The sequence below is a fragment of the Calypte anna genome, chromosome 19 (assembly GCF_003957555.1).
Source record: "Calypte anna isolate BGI_N300 chromosome 19, bCalAnn1_v1.p, whole genome shotgun sequence".
Lineage (NCBI taxonomy): Eukaryota > Metazoa > Chordata > Aves > Apodiformes > Trochilidae > Calypte > Calypte anna.
This window is the reverse complement of record NC_044264.1, coordinates 307,282-323,733: the sequence shown is the minus strand read 5'-3', so window position 1 is coordinate 323,733 and position 16,452 is coordinate 307,282. Positions and strand designations below refer to the sequence as shown.

Below are 16,452 nucleotides of genomic sequence, written 5' to 3'. Positions count from 1 at the left end.
TTTCTCACCAGGTGCTTTAAAGACAACCTTGGCATTTCTAGTGCCAGGAGCAGCATAAGGCTCCTTTTAGACTCTTATTCCAGGAGGGATGTAAAGAAGCACAATATAAACAGTTATGTCTGACCTGTAATTGATGGTGCTGGAAGAACTGAGCTACACATTCCCAGACCTGCCCAGGGATACTTTAAGGACACGTTTGCCTCTGGCTGTTCAGCAGTTGCAGGCTTTGTTAAGGATCAAGGCTGTGTCACTTAGGCTCCCTGGAAACACAAATTCAATTGGTGGCACAACTGACTCAGGTCTCAATCCTGAAATTTTTATTCAGGTCCTCGTGCAGACACTTTGGAACACATGAGCCAGAGAAGTGAGAATTCTCTCTCTCAGACCCTAAAAGATCCCCTAGCAGCCTTTCCTCAGGACTAGGCTTCTGAGCTTTCCTATTCCTTGTCAATTGAGCTGTGCTTGGGTTTAGTTTGGGCTGTTCCTTGTTCTTTCAGCTGTGTTTCAACAGCACTTCACAACACATGGATCTTCTGAACACAATTCCATGAATGCTTCAATCAACCAATGTCCCCTTGGAACTTGCCTCTCCCAGAAAAATCTCTAACACTCTCACTATCAAGTTACAGTGAGTGATGGATCAGAATCCTGAAAAACTTATAGGGATAGTACAAATAACCTGAAAGATTATTACCTTGTATAGAAATACCTTTTTTTTTTTTTTCCTTCTTGCCATATAGAACTGAGTTTTTTCTAGTCAGCCAGAAATAAATTAAAGGGTAGATGCACTGTATTTTAAAGGGATAGATCATACCCTAGCTGGTTACTTTGCTTTGAAGCCAGAGAAAGCTTAGGAAAATGTACAGAACTCACCATGTAGCAGTCTGAAATATTTAGAAGCACAGAACATAATGCTCCTGTCCCCATTTTGTCTCAGGAGGATTATGATGCATTAAACAATCAGTGGCACCCCTGGTCTTCTTGCAAGAGCCTGGCTTTGTCATTAGGATCTCATTTGGGAGAGAGAAAAGCAGTCCCTTTGGAAGCTGAGTCCTCTAAGCTATTCAAACACCTACTTTTAAAACATGAACTTGTCATTCCTGGAGAACACATTTGCATTTGCAGACACAGAAAGCTGAGTGGCATTTGAAATTCTGTGTTCAGAAAATATTGCATGGACCTCCCACTAGTTAACTCTTCAGTATTCTTTTCAACTTTTGGAACATGGAAGATGTTTGCCACAGTCAGAGCAGTGACTCATCTCAGCTGTGCTAACTAGAGGGTTATCATTTAGATGTGTGTAATTCCATGTTACTGGATCTTTTCCAAGACAGCAGATTGTGGTACAGAGTTATTCCATCTGTGTTTTAGGGATGACTGAATAGATTGGTTCACAGGGTAACCAAGATGACTGTACCTCCTCTAAGAGATCCAAGCCAGGTCATACTGAGAAGAGTCTTCCTTGAGCCTGGGTGTGTAACACCTGCTCTATAAATGGGAAAATACCTGCTCCCCAGGACAGAGCCTCACTTGCAGGGGCAGAGCTTCAATTGAGGCTTGGGATTAAATCCATTTGGAAGGACTGGGAAGGTTAGATCAAGTGCAATAAAATCAAAGTTCCCCATTAAAGAAATGTATAAGCTAACACCATTTTTTTTCCCCAAAGTACGGTCTTACAATGCACAAGTAACTCCTTTGCTTTGTCACCAGCCTAATATTTGGAGGCATCACAATTGGGACAGGAATCTTGGGTGTCACTGCTGGAGCAGAAGCTGCAAGAAGATTAAGGAAGATAAACAGTAAAGCTGATCCTCTGATCTGTGCCACAAGCATGTTCATTTCTGCTCTCTGTCTCTACGTAGCTCTGGTGATGGCCCAGACAAACATCATTTCCACTTTTGTAAGTGCCAATCTCTCTGTCACTGGCAAAATGTCCTCTGGGATCCTGGGGAAACAGGGAATGAGGAGAGGGAGGAGGAGAGGGGTGGCTTTTGCAGACTTCTCTGCAATATTCCTGACCATTAAGAGGTTTCAGTGAGTTGTGACAAGGTGCCCTGCCAGCCCAGCTGCTGTGATCTGTCCTGGGAGAGCCCCACTCTGCAGCACTTCCCAGTAAAAAGGGAAAGCAGGCAGAACATCATAAACTGGGGCTCAGGACCTGCAGAGCCTGCCCACACTAAAGAGAGGAGTGAGCCTGTGTCATTAACTGCAGGAAACTAGAGTGTCCCTTATCAAAAAAATATAAAAGGAAAGTCTCAATTTGATGTTAATTTTTAATGCTCTGTGACTTACTTAGTATTCTTATTTATTTTTGCTCTCTGAATACTTAAAGATCAGTGTGCTTGTGACTGTACAATACACACAGTTCTTGCTAAGAATAGTTTAGTCATCACCTTCAAAGCCCCAAACCACCAGCAGATCTTCAAAGTCAAGCTTTTGGCAATGCAAACTAAAGTATAAATCACTTAAATTCTGTTCTCAGTAAAGGGAAAAGCAGAAACTTACTGGGCTTGATGAATAGTTACAAAAACTCCCTGTGTGAGAGAGAACTGAATGTAAAGCTTATTTTAACAATAATCTGGTAACAGCTAGGGAAAAACTCCTGGCTTTTTCCTTGTGACTCCATAGCCACAATTACCATGGTTAACATAAATAAGAGGATCCTACTTAAGTTAATTACAGTAATCAACAGTTCTCTGCAAAAGGGCACTTTTGTAGGTCTGCTTTTTTTCTTCTAAGAATAACACTTTTTCAAAGAGGTTTTCCTTTTGACTCCCCAAGAATGTATTCCTGTGGAAAAACACCTTTACACCAAAGGAAAAATCAAATGGATTTCCATGTTTGCTACAAAAAAGCAAAATGTAAAATTGAAGATGATTTTTTGATGCAAGAGCAGAGATCTGAGTGCCAAAGAATAAGCATTTCCTTTTTCTACTTCTTAGATTCCCACATAGACCCACTCTGAGGTTGTTCTTCAGTTTGGAGGTTTTTTTGTCACTCAGATGGAGAACAACAAGGTCCATTTGCCAGTCTGTGTTAGATGAGTGAATCAATACATTGGCTTTGAAGTACCAAAATACATGTTTTATTAGGACTGATAAAAAGCTTTTTTTTCCTCTCCAAACTGCAATTTTTTTTTTCTGGGAGGAAATTCTGAACTGGGATATGGATAACTCTGTTCCTTCAGTTTCTTTCCAAGGGCAGACCGGTTGGTCTTTTAACTCCAGAGTTAAGAGTCTTTTGTCAGAGTCTTTTAACTCCAGACTGGCCACTTTGCCTTTGGTTTGATGTGCTTGATTCAGGTGTTCCAACCTGGAATGTAAAAAAAATCCCATGCAATCTAAGCAGCTGATTCTTGTAACACTTCTCCCCCTGCAGCTGCTTAACTCTGCCTTTCTCTGGCACCAGCCATGCCTCTCCTTGCTTTCTAAACCAGATCTGACACCAGTCACAGTGAGGTGAGCATTGGAGTGGCATCCCAGCTGGTGCAGCTCATGTGAAGGTCCCACTGAAATCTGGTCCCCAGTCTTCCATTTGGGCGGGACAGGAGCAGGAAAGTGGCTTCCCTGTCCCTGTCGTTAGCAAACCTGTCTGCATCCCTTCACAGTGTGGAAAATACTGAAGCAAAAAAGCCTCAGTGTGCAATTACAGTGGGTTCTGGATTGTGCCTTCCTCTGGCTTGAGTGGATAGTGAAAGGGAATGAAACAGGTTCAGTCAGGTATGGCCAGAGCTGGAAGAAATGTTTCAAAGCACAAGAATTCTCAAGTTAACACAAATACAACAGGACTTCCAGGGTTTCTGTTGGGCCAGGTGGATGGAGATGCCATGAGATTTCTCTCCTCTTTCTGGACACCCAGAAAGAGTGTCCAGAAAGACACTCCTGATTTCTGGAGTGCCAGATTTTGACACTCCAAAATGTCAAAATCTTGGAGTTCTTGATTTTGAAGACAACCTTTGAAAAGACAGAAAAAATTACCTGGCTTTGTTACCTCAGAGGAGGCTCTGTCTAAATCTGTTCCTGTCTCCAAAGCAAGATGGAAGTTGTGTGCTCTCTACACTGGGGAAGGCCATGACTGAACCCTGAGACTGGGAACTCTGGACAATTTCAGCATCCTGAACACCTCCATTTAACCACACAGTACTCTCTTTTGTAATGCTGTGTTAGGAGGCAGTCTTGCTCTGCAACTTGCATTTGGAGGAGGCTCTGCTGCTCTTGTCTCTGGCACACCTGCTGGGGGGGTTCTTTTTAAAAAGACAAAAATTACTGAAGACCTGTGGCCCAGCCACACTGATTCCCTATTTTGTCTCTGAGACATCTGGATGTTTAAAAGCAGGGTGGGTGTTTAGCACTGATATTGGTTTAATCAAAGTCTCTGCAGATTAGCTTTAGGTGTGAATGTAATCAGTCACCTACAATGCAGTATCCACCTAAAATTTGGGACCTTATTCTGATTGTATCCATTGGAAATGAATTTTAAACTGTCTGGGTTGAGTGTTTCTGTGACCCTACAACTGCAGCCCCCACAAGAACCTAGGGAAGAAAAGTTAACAAAGTTGTCTTTAATGTCAATGCAATTCTGTATGAAATAATTGCTCTCCAGAGTATGAGGCCTTAACCACTGAATATCACATTTTGTTATCATGGAAGATTTTTCATTAATCCATATTCCTTCCAACTCTAGGTTGAGAGCATGCTTTATTTCCTAAAAATAAATTTTACATTCTTTTCTTGCTCTAGGCATGACATGCTTGTGTTCTTAGGGGCTTGTAGACACTAAATAACTTGGGAAAAGCATGAAGAGAAAGGAAAACTGGCAACAATACTTTAAAAGTGTTAAACATCACCAGGTTCCTGTAAGACAGACCAGCCTCTCACTTGATGTGTGAAGGCAGGGAGTCTTCTGCTCTAGTGATGGTATCTAGGAACAGTTTGGAACTTTCTGCTCGAACTGTTGTCTTGCATCTTGTTAGATCCAAAGCATCAGAACAGGACTTAAATAAACTCTTTGTTCTTTGTCTCCTTGTTGCACTGTAACCTGCCCTCTCTCTTGCACAACTGACAGAATTCAGGTCATGCAGCAGGATTCAGCTGCACTTCTTCTGCCTTTGCCTCTAATTCCCCTGTGAGCATGGCTTTGACCACAGGCTGCAATTCTAAATTAAGCAATTTAAAGTGAATTTGTGTGGAATCAGGGGGAACAAACATGATGCCTGATGGGTCTGGATCTTCCACAAGAGAGTTCAGGGAATATTAGCTTGAAATAAGACAATGAAAGGCCAATCTTTTCTGGGGGCTGCAAGATTGGATGTTGTTAATCTTTTTTTGCCAGGTGGCTGGGCAAAAGGCTGGAGTGCATGATATGGCCACACGTGTTCACAAAGATGTTTGAGTTGGTGTTTGGCTCAAAGTTCTCTAACAAAAGGTGTGTCACCTGCTTTCCAGCTAACACTGTCATTATTTCTGTAGTCTGCAGGCTGTCACTGCAACAGTCTGGAGCTGGAGAAGAATGATTGCACTGTCTCTTGCAAGGGCAATTTGTATCATTGCAAAGACTTTGATAGTGAGATGGATAAATCCAAAAGCTGAGACATAGTCAAAGAGTATGTGAAATGAGTGGTAATTGTTATAAAACTTCAAGAAAAGTAATTCTGTGTGGAGGAATAGAATCAGCTGCAAATATAAAGTATTTTGAAGGAAAAGATGTCTGGAGACAGTTCTGTACTAAATATCTCTGTACTTGAGGAACTTCTTCCCCAGCCTGGTTTGGAGAGGAAACCACATGAACAGTAGAGGCAAGAAACACCCAGGAGGTATCAGAGGGGAATCAGAGGGATGGCCAAGAGGTCTGGAGTTTTCTTCAGAAAATGTAAACTACCCCTCTGAAAACAGCTGATAGTTTGCCTGTGCCTTTCTTAGGACTGTGTTTTCATCAACCACATACAACATTTGACCATGACCTCACCAGACAAGATGCTGTTGTTACAATGGGTGTTGTTTCCCAGGTGTTATCTCTGGCCTGTGTCACTGAACAGATTCTGCCTCTAGGACAGATCCAGCTTTCCAGCAGGGCTTTAATGATTTCCTCAAGCCCTGACTGCTCTGTCCAGCCTGCTCAGATTAAGTGCAGGGCTGGCTGAAAGGGTTAATCATAGCCGAGACCCCAGCTGTAGGAACTGTTGGAGGCCCTACCCCTTTTCCTGATGGCTGAGTCTCCATCTGTGGTGGATCAGGGAATTCCCACACGGTGCTGAGGCTCCTTGTCTCTGGGAGTCCATTTAATTTTGGGTGTTATCTCTCTGAAGGAACATTTAAGAGCACTTGTACTGGCACAGAGGTGTTCTAGTGCTTTCATTTGGAAACCCAAGCACAGGGAGATCTTGGAGCACTTCTTAAACCTGTGCTGAATGTTTCTCTTTACAGGCTCTACTCTTCTCCTTGGGCTCAGCACTTTATTTTAGGGGGTGGTATGTTCTCTTCTGCTGAGAATTTGTGACACAAAGCAACCCACATAGCTTCTCTGGTTCCTTTCTCCCCTTTTAAGATGAATTTTGTGTTTGTAAGCATAGACAGAGATGTTTAATTTTTAAGTAGATGAATATGTACAGCTCTTCCAGAATTAAGTGTATGCAGTGAGCCTGCCTTCACCTTCACAGTGAAGGTCAATGCAGTGTGTATAGTCACTCCTTTCTTCTTTTTTTGGCAGATTTTTGTTGCATTTGGAGAACTGTTTTTATCTGTAAACTGGGCTGTTGTGACAGACATATTGCTGGTAAGTGCTTGTGAAACTACTTCCTTACTTTGAGTTTTTCAGCTTTTCTCCACATAATCCTAAGCCTGCATCCTGGTGGCCAGAAAGGGAGGAGATAAATGAACTCTTCCTAAGAACACCCTTATTGGTACCCTGCTAAAATTAGGGGTGTGATCCTGTGCCACAATCTACTGCTCTGCAGAGACCCCAGCAGCCATGTAGGTGGTGGTGCAGCAGTCTGAGCTCATAGTAAGCCCAGAAAAAAGGTGAATTGATTTGTACTCATGCAGGTGGAACTATCTAGTGCTGCTGGCACCCACACTAGTTTGGATTTTCTGTTGTGTTGGATCTCTGCCAGCAAATGTTCTGCACCAGAAAGAAGCCAAAGATTTTCTGCTTGTGCTCCAAAGGTTTGAAAAGATGACCCAAATGAGACAAAGTCAATATTAGTTAATCCTTTACAGTTCATCAGTCTGGGAACTATTAGCAAGTTCCATTCTTCCAGAACACACAGATCCATCCCAGCACTTGCAAGTCAAATTCACACTACACTGCCAAAGGGTTAAAGGCATCTTGGTGATCCCAGAACTGACACCACAAGTGCAAAGATTATTTGTGCCTTGTTTCATCTGACAGCATCTCTGGGGGAGGAAAGAAAACTTGGAGCCTGTGGCTCATGTGGTACCCAGCTGCCTGCAAGGCTCTCATCATTGGTACCACAGGAATGGAATATTTACAACTGAGGTTGCTGTCACTATGGTGTTAGTTGCTCAGATGAACAGCTTGCTTGCTAACAGCTAACTGAAAACAAGAGGTAGAAAGGCTGAGCAGAGATAAAAGTATCTTTATTACAGTTTTCCATGTAAAAGGATGTGAAAATGTAGCCAAATGCTCAGCACCATCTAGTGACAAAAGGGACCAGCTGTGAGCCACTGGAGAACTTGCCTTCCACTGCCTTGACTTTGCCTTGGTGATGTGAGCTTGCTTATCCTCCCACTTCAGAGCCTGAAGAATCTTTCTTTATATTCTGATGGAGATGAAGGGCTGAAACAACTTGTATTTCATTCAGCAAAGCACTGCTGATACTGACTAGTGCCTTGTTCTCAAGTTACTCTTTCATGGCAATGATCTCTACATGTCAGTTTTCTGCCCTCTGGAATTCTAATTAAAATAAATCTGCAGTCAGTGGCAGTGAATTGGGTGCCTGCTTAAAACCTCAGCCAGCAGCAAGAGGGTTTTGTTTCTTCTTTGACTCTCAAAGAATGGTCAGAAACAGTTATCCTGTGAGACAAGAACTGTAGCCTTGAAGCAGTGAACAGGTGCTAAAAAACTATCACAGTTCAAAATTAATTTTATTACCTTTTATTTCAGTTTATTTCCAGTTTATTCCAATCTTATTTGGGAGTTGTGTTTTACCCTGCTGAAAACCCCTGGGTTTAGTGTACTCTGCTATTACATTGACTGAAAGGTATTGTAGATAACGACAGTAATTTATCTTTTTGCATTGTCTGCCATGTGAACAGGTAGGATTTCTGATAATGTGGCTGAATTTGCTAATGCATGTTCTTATTTTGCCATAAAAATGACTTTCCTTTCTTCCCATATGGCACTGCTGGCCAGACAATGCAGCTAGGAATTCATTTATCCTGCAACCTGTGGAGCTGAAGAGAAAGGAAGCTGCTGACTGAATGATAAGGACTTTTTTCCTTTGTGGCTCATGCATCAAGATGCATTGCATGTAGCAACCTCTGTGCCTCTTACTCAGCTGTAAACATGAAGTTATCTACTGTACAACCACAGGCCTAATATGCAAGGGGAGGAGAGCTCTGGTTGCTTTGCTTCTGGGGCTGTTTTGCTTCTGGGGGTGTTCAGGCTGGAGAAGAGGAGGCTCAGGGGAGACCTCATCACTCTCTACAACTCCCTGAAAGGAGGTTGGAGCCAGGGGGGGGTTGGGCTCTTTTCCCAGGCAACTCTCAGCAAGACAAGAGGGCAGGGTCTCAAGTTGTGCCAGGGGAGGTTTAGGTTGGAGATTAGAAAGAATTTCTTTACGGAGAGGGTGATCAGGCATTGGAATGGGCTGCCCAGGGAAGTAGTGGATTCTCCGTGTCTGGAGATCTTTCCAAAGAGCCTGGATGTGGCACTGAGTGCCATGGGCTGGGAACCACGGGGGGAGTGGATCAAGGGTTGGACTTGATGATCTCTGAGGTCCCTTCCAACCCAGCCCATTCTATGATTCTATGATAGCCTGACTTTACTGGGAGGCAGTACATGGAGTGTCCCTTATGAAATATGTTCACCACCTGTGAGATAATGGGGCTGCCTTTTAGGATTTTTGGCAGCTGATGCGTTAGAACTAGAAGCTAAGGTGGGGTTTGGGAAGGCCACCAACATGTCCCTGTCTTTGAGGTGCCCTGGGAGGTAGAGGAGCATTTACCAACCTCTCTGGTCCCTCTGCTTTATGAGAGCTCTGTCACATAATACTCAGGAGGATCTCTCAGACCTCCAAGGACAGCACAGCTGTATCTGCCTGGGGCACCCTGCTTGTCTGTCTGGGAGGTGACAGTGTGCAGGATGTCACCTGCCTGGCTGGCCTGGTGTGGGAACAGGGCAGTCCCTGGGGCCTCCTCTTCCTAGGGAATCCTACAGTGCCTTCAGCTCTTGCATGTGGTTTCCAATGTGCAGAACAACCTAAGGAATGGCACAGGAAGAGTTTGTATGAGCCTTGGAACTCCAGGAAGCTTCCTTTCCTTCTCTTCCATGTTTCCAGCTTTGTTGCTTGTGTCTCTTGGAGACAGACAGGAAATAAACGTGGTGAGGAAGTGGTGCAGGACACTGACAGAACACAAGTGGTTTTATCTTTTCTCATGCCTGCTATGCCCACAGAATATGAAGTGCATAACAATATTTGATTTGCATTTATTTTTACAGGCTGGCTGTAATTATTGTTAATTGTCTTGGGAGAAATCTGTTTTCTTTCTCACTTGAGCTCAAATGCTGCGTTAGATGTATTCACAGCCTGACTTCCTAAGGAAGCAAGGCTACAGTCTGTCTGCTTTCTCCTTAACTACAAATCATGGATTTCAACCAAGCTTGATAAAGAGTTTGGCACCTCAGGAAGACTCAGGTTCAGGCAAGCCTGGTGAAAATAAAGTGAGATTGCTGAGAAAAATGATCCAAACTGGCACCTGCCAGAAGGGCTGCAATTGTGGGGAGACACTGCAGCACACACAGCTCACCAAACATCAGGGAATATGGCAAAAATAGGTTTGTGAGAGAGAGAAATGCAGCATGAGAAGCAGAGCAATGGCAAAACCTTGGCAGGATACTAAAACTACAAGATGTAAATAATGCATTATTCTATTAATGGGTTTTTAATCAAAATAATGCTTTTAAAAATAATTTTTAGGTGTCTTGATTCTATATGTGCTCCAGTCTTCATACGAGCTCCTGCAGATGGGCAACTGCAAGAGGGATATTTTTTCTTTCTAAACCATTTTTTTAATGCATATTATTATTTCTTTGAAGGCAGCTGTAGAGCCACAACAATTTTATACCTTGAATTTGCCTCTCAGTAGACCACCAGTCGCCCTATTAATTAGTGTATGAGACACCCTCAGTCATGTTTAAATCAGCTCCCCCCAAAAACCAAGCTGGGTTTAGAGGAGTTGGAGAATATTAAGCATTTAGTCTCTGACATAAGCAAGTAGTTGCAAAACAAAGGGCCTAAAATAGTGCCTCTCTCATTCTGGCTGTGAACACTTTTTTGCACAAATGTCTTACTGAGAGAAATAGACACAAATGATATAGAATCCTGCTGTACTTCCTCAGGCACAGTAGTTCTTCAGCAGCACAGACACAAAGCTCTTATTACCCCCAAACTATTATATTTCCTTTGAGAAAGTGGTTGTCATCTATGTGATGCTTTGCTGTGTTCAGGATGTGTGTCACATCCTCTGCAACTTTTTATTTAAACTAAAAGGGTTAAGAATTCGGAGGAATTCTCACTGTAGGAGCTACAGCCCAGGTGCTACCCAGTGCACCAAAGCACCATCAGCTATCTTCTGCTCTGCCAGACTGGGTTCCCTGCCTCTTGTCTTCCCAGGGCTTGTCAGAGAGATCCTTTATAGAGATCTATATGGCAAGAACTTCAGGTTCCCCAGTTCCCCCCCAGCAGTCCAGAGTATCCCAGTATCAGAGGGGATTCTTTCAGAGGCTGTGAGTGCTGAATCTCCTTTATTAGTGAGGAAACCAGTACAGCTGCATGGGTTACAGGCTGGAATTTTGTGCTGGTGGTAAGGCCAGGAGGATCTGTACAGGCTGCTGTGAACCCACAACTGGAAGCAGAGTGCTCATGATTTTCCTACTTCATTGTCATTCCCCCTCCTGTGTCACTTTCATGAATGTTTTGGGTTTGGGTTTTTTTTTTCTCCCTCTCAACAAAACATCCAGTGTACTCTTTTGTTCACAATATTTTGTCTGCCTCCAAACTTTTAAACAGTGCTTGAATATTAAACTTCTTAAAAGGAATAGATTCCTCTCTCCAGGATGTTATATAAGTAGTTGGCCATTCATGACCCTGACTTGGTTAATATTCCTTCTCTCCTGGGCTGTGTTTTGTTTCAGTATGTTGTGACACCCAGACGGCAGTCTACAGCTCTTGCCCTGCAGATCTTGGTGAGCCATCTGCTGGGAGATGCAGGCAGCCCATATCTCATTGGGACTGTAAGTGAATTCTCTGCTTATTGAGCTTTTTCTTAGGATTCAGCCTTTAGAAAGTGACAGACACTCACAGAATTTTTTTGTAGCCAGTTCCAGGTCCAAAATGAGAAGGTACTCGAGGTGACCCTGATCCTAGAATAGAGAATTATATGTTTTTAAACATTTTTACTTGCACGCAGCTGTTGGATGCTGCAGGTGTGTGGTACACAATCCTGTATCTGCAGTTGGGAGTGTTCCATGGGAGTGTGAAAAAATTGATTTTAAGTTTGCAAACCCATACACTTTTGAAGACATGCAATTTTGCAAAGACAGTGTCATGGGTTAGACTTGGATCTAAGACATTTCTGCTAAGTTTTTGAGAAGTTTCATGGAAATCAATCAAATCCCATAAAACCTAAGACTGCAATCAGTCAGTGGTCTCTTGAAAATCAGGACAAGAGTGAATGCAATGGTTGCCTTTTGGTAGGACTTGGCATTCAAAGCTCTGGTCTGAAATGATCTTAACCTTCCATTCCCATATTGCTTGAGACCCTTCCTACATTTACTTGACCTTAGGTGCTTCTGCAGTGAGCAGCCTGGTACAGTTTCCTCCTTGCAGTTAATTTGCTTTAATTCCAGTGGGTGGCATCTGTCAGTGTTTCCTTCCTTTGCTGTTTTTGATTTAAAACACAGTAATTCTGCACACAGTAGATAACCAATCACCTCTTGGATTTTTCTGCTTTTCAGGACACAGGAGAATGAGTTGTTGTTGCTTTAAAGTTTTGTTTAAATAGAAGTTTATTTTAAGAGGTTCACCTCAGGAATAGCTGTTCTTTCTTAGACAGGGTTGGACAGGGCCAGAAATGCCCCAGTGAGCCATCCCCCATCCCTGCTGCTGGACCAGCCAGACAGGGAGCCCCCTGGTCCTCAGCTGGATGGGAACTGGAGACAACTGTCCAAGCTGTCTGGCTGTCACCTGCCACTGGGTGATTCCTCCTGCTCTCTTGGCTTGGCAAAAGAAGAGCCCACTTTGCTCAGGGGTGTGTGTGAGGAAACTACTGCCCTTGCAGGGATTTGCTGGGGGAACATAATAACTGAGATCCTTGTGCCATGAATGAAATAAAATGCAAAAATGGGAGGAAACTTGTCTTGTGCCTTTTCCCGTTGACTGCTCCTTTCCTAGTTTGTGCTTTCTGCCTGGAAGATGAAAATGTTTCTATCTCTTACCCACTGCTCTTTGCCATCTTTGAGCACAGCCAGAGCTGAGGCTTCCTGCTGGATGTGCTGCTGCATCCTGTGCACAATACTTCCTATGCAGTACCTTGCCTGCAGTTGCCTTAAATAGCAGCTAATTGAAAAGTGTGAAGACAAAAAAAAAGCTTATCCAGATGAGATTAACCTCAGGTAACCTTCCAACTTTGCAAAGAGCAGAGACAATAAATCCAGGAATGAAACTGCTGTATGTCTGAGTGGGTTCCTCTGCCATGAGCACAGCTTTGTCCTCTGGTATGCTGCTGTGAAGCAAGGTACTGCTGCTGCTCATCTCTGCTGCTGATTAAACATTGAATCTTCTGCATTCATGTCTTGCTATTACTTACTAACCTGCTTCAGCTCACCCTTGAGCTTCAAAAGTGGCTGGAGAGTCAGGGAATAGTCTTTTTCACAGTCTGTTTTTCTTCCTGCTGCTCCCCAGAGATTTTTTTTTTACTAAGCAGTTTAAAATTAAATGCATTAGGTTTGTATTTCCAGTGTTTTGCTGGCTCTAGTCCCTAGGTACCCATTTAGAGTTGATCTTGCTCTTATCTGCCTGAGCTGTCATACATAATCATACTCATCCCAGCAAAGGCTGGAGAGTCTCACAGTTGTGTATTTCAAGTCACATATTGTATTGTAACCATCAAGAACAAAGGTAGGAATAAAAATCACTGAATCCAACATTCATCTTTGTGTTTATGCTAGGAAGAAATTTTAAATTGCTGGGCTAAGTGTTGAATCTTTTTGAGTTTCTTGAGCTGGGTTTTTTTCTGTCTATAAAAAAAAAATAATAAAAATCATGTATCACTTAAAGCTTTTACAATGTCATCTTCCAGCCAGTGCAAAAAGCAGCTGCCTGGTATCTTCTGCTTCCCAGTTCCTCAGAACATGACTCCTCAAATACCTTTTGTCTCAAAAGCAAACTCAACTCTTGCCTCTCAAATTCATTTCTACCTCTTCCCTTTTTACTGAGTGTTGCTGCTTGTGCCTGTATTGATGCAGACCCCCTCTTTCTGCCCATTTGATGCTGATCAGGGAGGTACAAACTTATCAAATAACATCAAGAAATGAGAGAGGTCACTGCCAAATGTCTGTCTGGAGGTGAGTTAGAAAATGGTAACATGAGGCAGTGCTACCAGTCCTTACAAACAGTGCTCACAGAATTCTCTACTCTTGTGACTGGAGGCACTGAACCTGTAAAGGAGTTTCCTTGACCAAAGGGCAGCAGGGGCACTGGGGACTGGTTTGGAGAAACTCTGGTAACAGTTTTTGTCCCTTTTTGTCCCTTTCTGTCCAGTTTTATTCTTCTCAAGGACCGTGCTGGTCTGGTTAAACCAAGAGAGGGTGATGATGGTATCCCAGCTTGATGACAGCCTTCTTCATTCCCTAGATTTCCAATGCTATCCAGGCCAACAAGGTTCCCTCAGCCCAGTGGAGTTTCTGGAGCATGCAGTACAGCTTCATTCTCTGTGCTTTTGTTGGTGTCCTGGGAGGAGGTTTTTTTCTCCTGACATCTTTCTACATCGAGGAAGATCGGAAGGAAGCAGAACAGCTTTGAGGTTTTTATAGCTCTTTGTAACTTTTCAACCTGTACCTGATTGCTTCCCTGGGATATTGGCTCTCTAGAGTTAACCCACAACTGTTTGCAGTATGTTAATACCATGCTAGTTTCCATTTAAAAAAGAAAAAAAAAGGTGAAATCCCAGCAAAGTCTTAGGTGAAACAAAGCTCCCATATTGAGCAGAGCACATGAAGATCAGGGAGATGCTACTAAGGACACCCCCAAACTGCTGCATTCTGTGGAGGTCATCAGACAGCTTTACTGTAGGTAGTGTGCCACTACAGACTTCATGGAAGGTGCAGGTTTTTTCTTCTCTGCCCTTTCTGAGCCCTGGAATCTTAACTTTTGGTAATACTTCTCCCTCTTCCCTCAAAGAAGTCCTATTCAAAGTGTAGAAGACCTAAAGAAAATCTGTTGAATTGGACAGAACACTGTACTTAATCACCTAGACTCTTACAGCTTCCTTCTGCTCTGGCTTGCTTCACCAGGTACCAGATGTGAATGCTGCCTTTCAAATGAAGATGAACTCTGGGGCAAGATCTCCAAAGAAGAGAATCCCCTCCCTTTTTTCTTTCCTTTTTGCTTAATGAGATACAGCTAGAGAAAAGGCTGAATAACAGTTCCTCCATATGGCAGAAAATCCTGCACACTGACTTTTGGGGATGATTTTAGCTGTGAGTCAGAAACTGCTTCTGCCTTGGCATATGGCAGCCCCCCCATCTGCAGAAGAGGCATGAGCAGTCTGTGGGGCTGGGGAGCTGCAGAAAGCAGTGTCCAGAGCTGTCACAGGCTGCCTGAAACCCAACAGTGGCATTTAAGGCAGAATATTTTGGGGGAGATTAGGAAGGGAAGCCTATGGATTTTCAGCAGGGTAAGATCTGCCTGTAGAATTTGGAAAATGTAGATAGCACAACAAGAGTTTAAAGTTGTCTGAAATGACCAAGAGAATCAGAAACTATCAAAGGCAGTGTCAGAGTCAAGAGTGATTCAAGTTGTGATTATTTTATATGTAATAAGTTAATGGCCTCCTCATGATCCTTTGAGGTTCTTCAGTGTTTCCTCAGGCTTTGGGTAAGTATCTCCTCTGATGAGTGAACAATAGCAGCTGTATAACCACTGGTATCTAACTATCCATTTGAGTTTTTATCTCTGAAGTGAATAAGACTTTGGATGTGGTATCTATTGTCACAACACAATGCCAGGTGCCAAGCAGGACATGATTTGTGTGGCCAACTTCCAGTGTTTGAGGTGGTGTCATTCCCAGCAGCACTGTAAAGCCAAAGCCTGAGGAAGGTATTAGCAGGTGAATTGTGAAGTACTCTGAATCCTCTCTGATTCTCCCAGTAAATTGTAAGGATCAAAAAAGCACAAGATTCCTGCAATGGCTGTGAATATCTACTGACATTATAAATACCACAGTTCAGTAAATGCAAGCTGTTTCTCTCTCTCCCTCATTTAAAAAAAAAAAAAAATCTGTTCTGAAACCTGACTTAAACCCAGCTAGTGAGGTTTGCCATTATGGGAAATAATAGAGAAGCTTTGTTTTGGTGATACTTGGTAAGAGTGTAATTATTGTCTTTAAAATAAAAGTTGGTGTTCTGAAAGACAGAGCTACTTTTTCTGGTTGTAAAAACTATCCAAAGCCATTGGACCAGTGACTTGTTGGAAATCCATGTGGTGCCAGAGAACCCTCATCCATCAAGGGAGACAGAACGTTTGATTGCTGCAATCATGGCCAGCTGCAATCCAGATGTTCCCAACACCACAGCTGATTCCTTGGAACTCAGACAGGCCAAGACCTTGAGAATCATTTTTCTTGTTATTCAGTTCTGGGAGGATTTAAGCAGCTTGCAAGTACTTCCCTACTGGTGTGTTCCTGCTTTGCCCTGTAAACAGATGATCTATTCATAACTTTTGTTAAGTCAGCATTACGTTCTTAACAAAAATAAACAGGAATGCCAAGGAGCCACACACTTGGCATATGAGCAAGAGATGCCAAATGCTGCTCTGTAGATGGTACATGAAGTCCATGACAGACTCATTGCTACTCCTACTCTCATCTCCTTTGTGAAAGGAGCACCTAAAAATTAGCAAGGTTAGGCTGACTTGTTCAGTTCCAGCTTTTCAAATGCTTCTCTTTTATTTAAGGGAAGAGAATTTTAAGTTAATTTGTTTGTTAACTTAACTTT

The 16,452-nt window shown here is 42.9% G+C and overlaps 1 protein-coding gene across 4 annotated transcripts in view; it reads left to right on the top strand.

Moving 5' to 3' along the window:
• LOC103536544 (protein spinster homolog 3) overlaps positions 1-15,858 on the top strand; it is a 40,402-nt gene extending 24,544 nt beyond the window's left edge. For 3 of the 4 annotated variants that reach the window (XM_030462167.1, XM_030462168.1, XM_030462166.1), the window contains exons 8-11: positions 1,711-1,900; positions 6,706-6,771; positions 11,374-11,472; positions 12,290-12,842. In XM_030462167.1, coding sequence (XP_030318027.1) covers positions 1,711-1,900; positions 6,706-6,771; positions 11,374-11,472; positions 12,290-12,562 — 628 coding nt within the window. In that variant the 3' untranslated portion in view covers positions 12,563-12,842. Of the gene's footprint in view, positions 1-1,710; positions 1,901-6,705; positions 6,772-11,373; positions 11,473-12,289; positions 12,843-14,092; positions 14,262-14,751 lie in introns of those variants that run through there. The other variant, XM_008502714.2, reaches the window with a different exon arrangement.
• Positions 15,859-16,452: the final 594 nt, after the last annotated feature.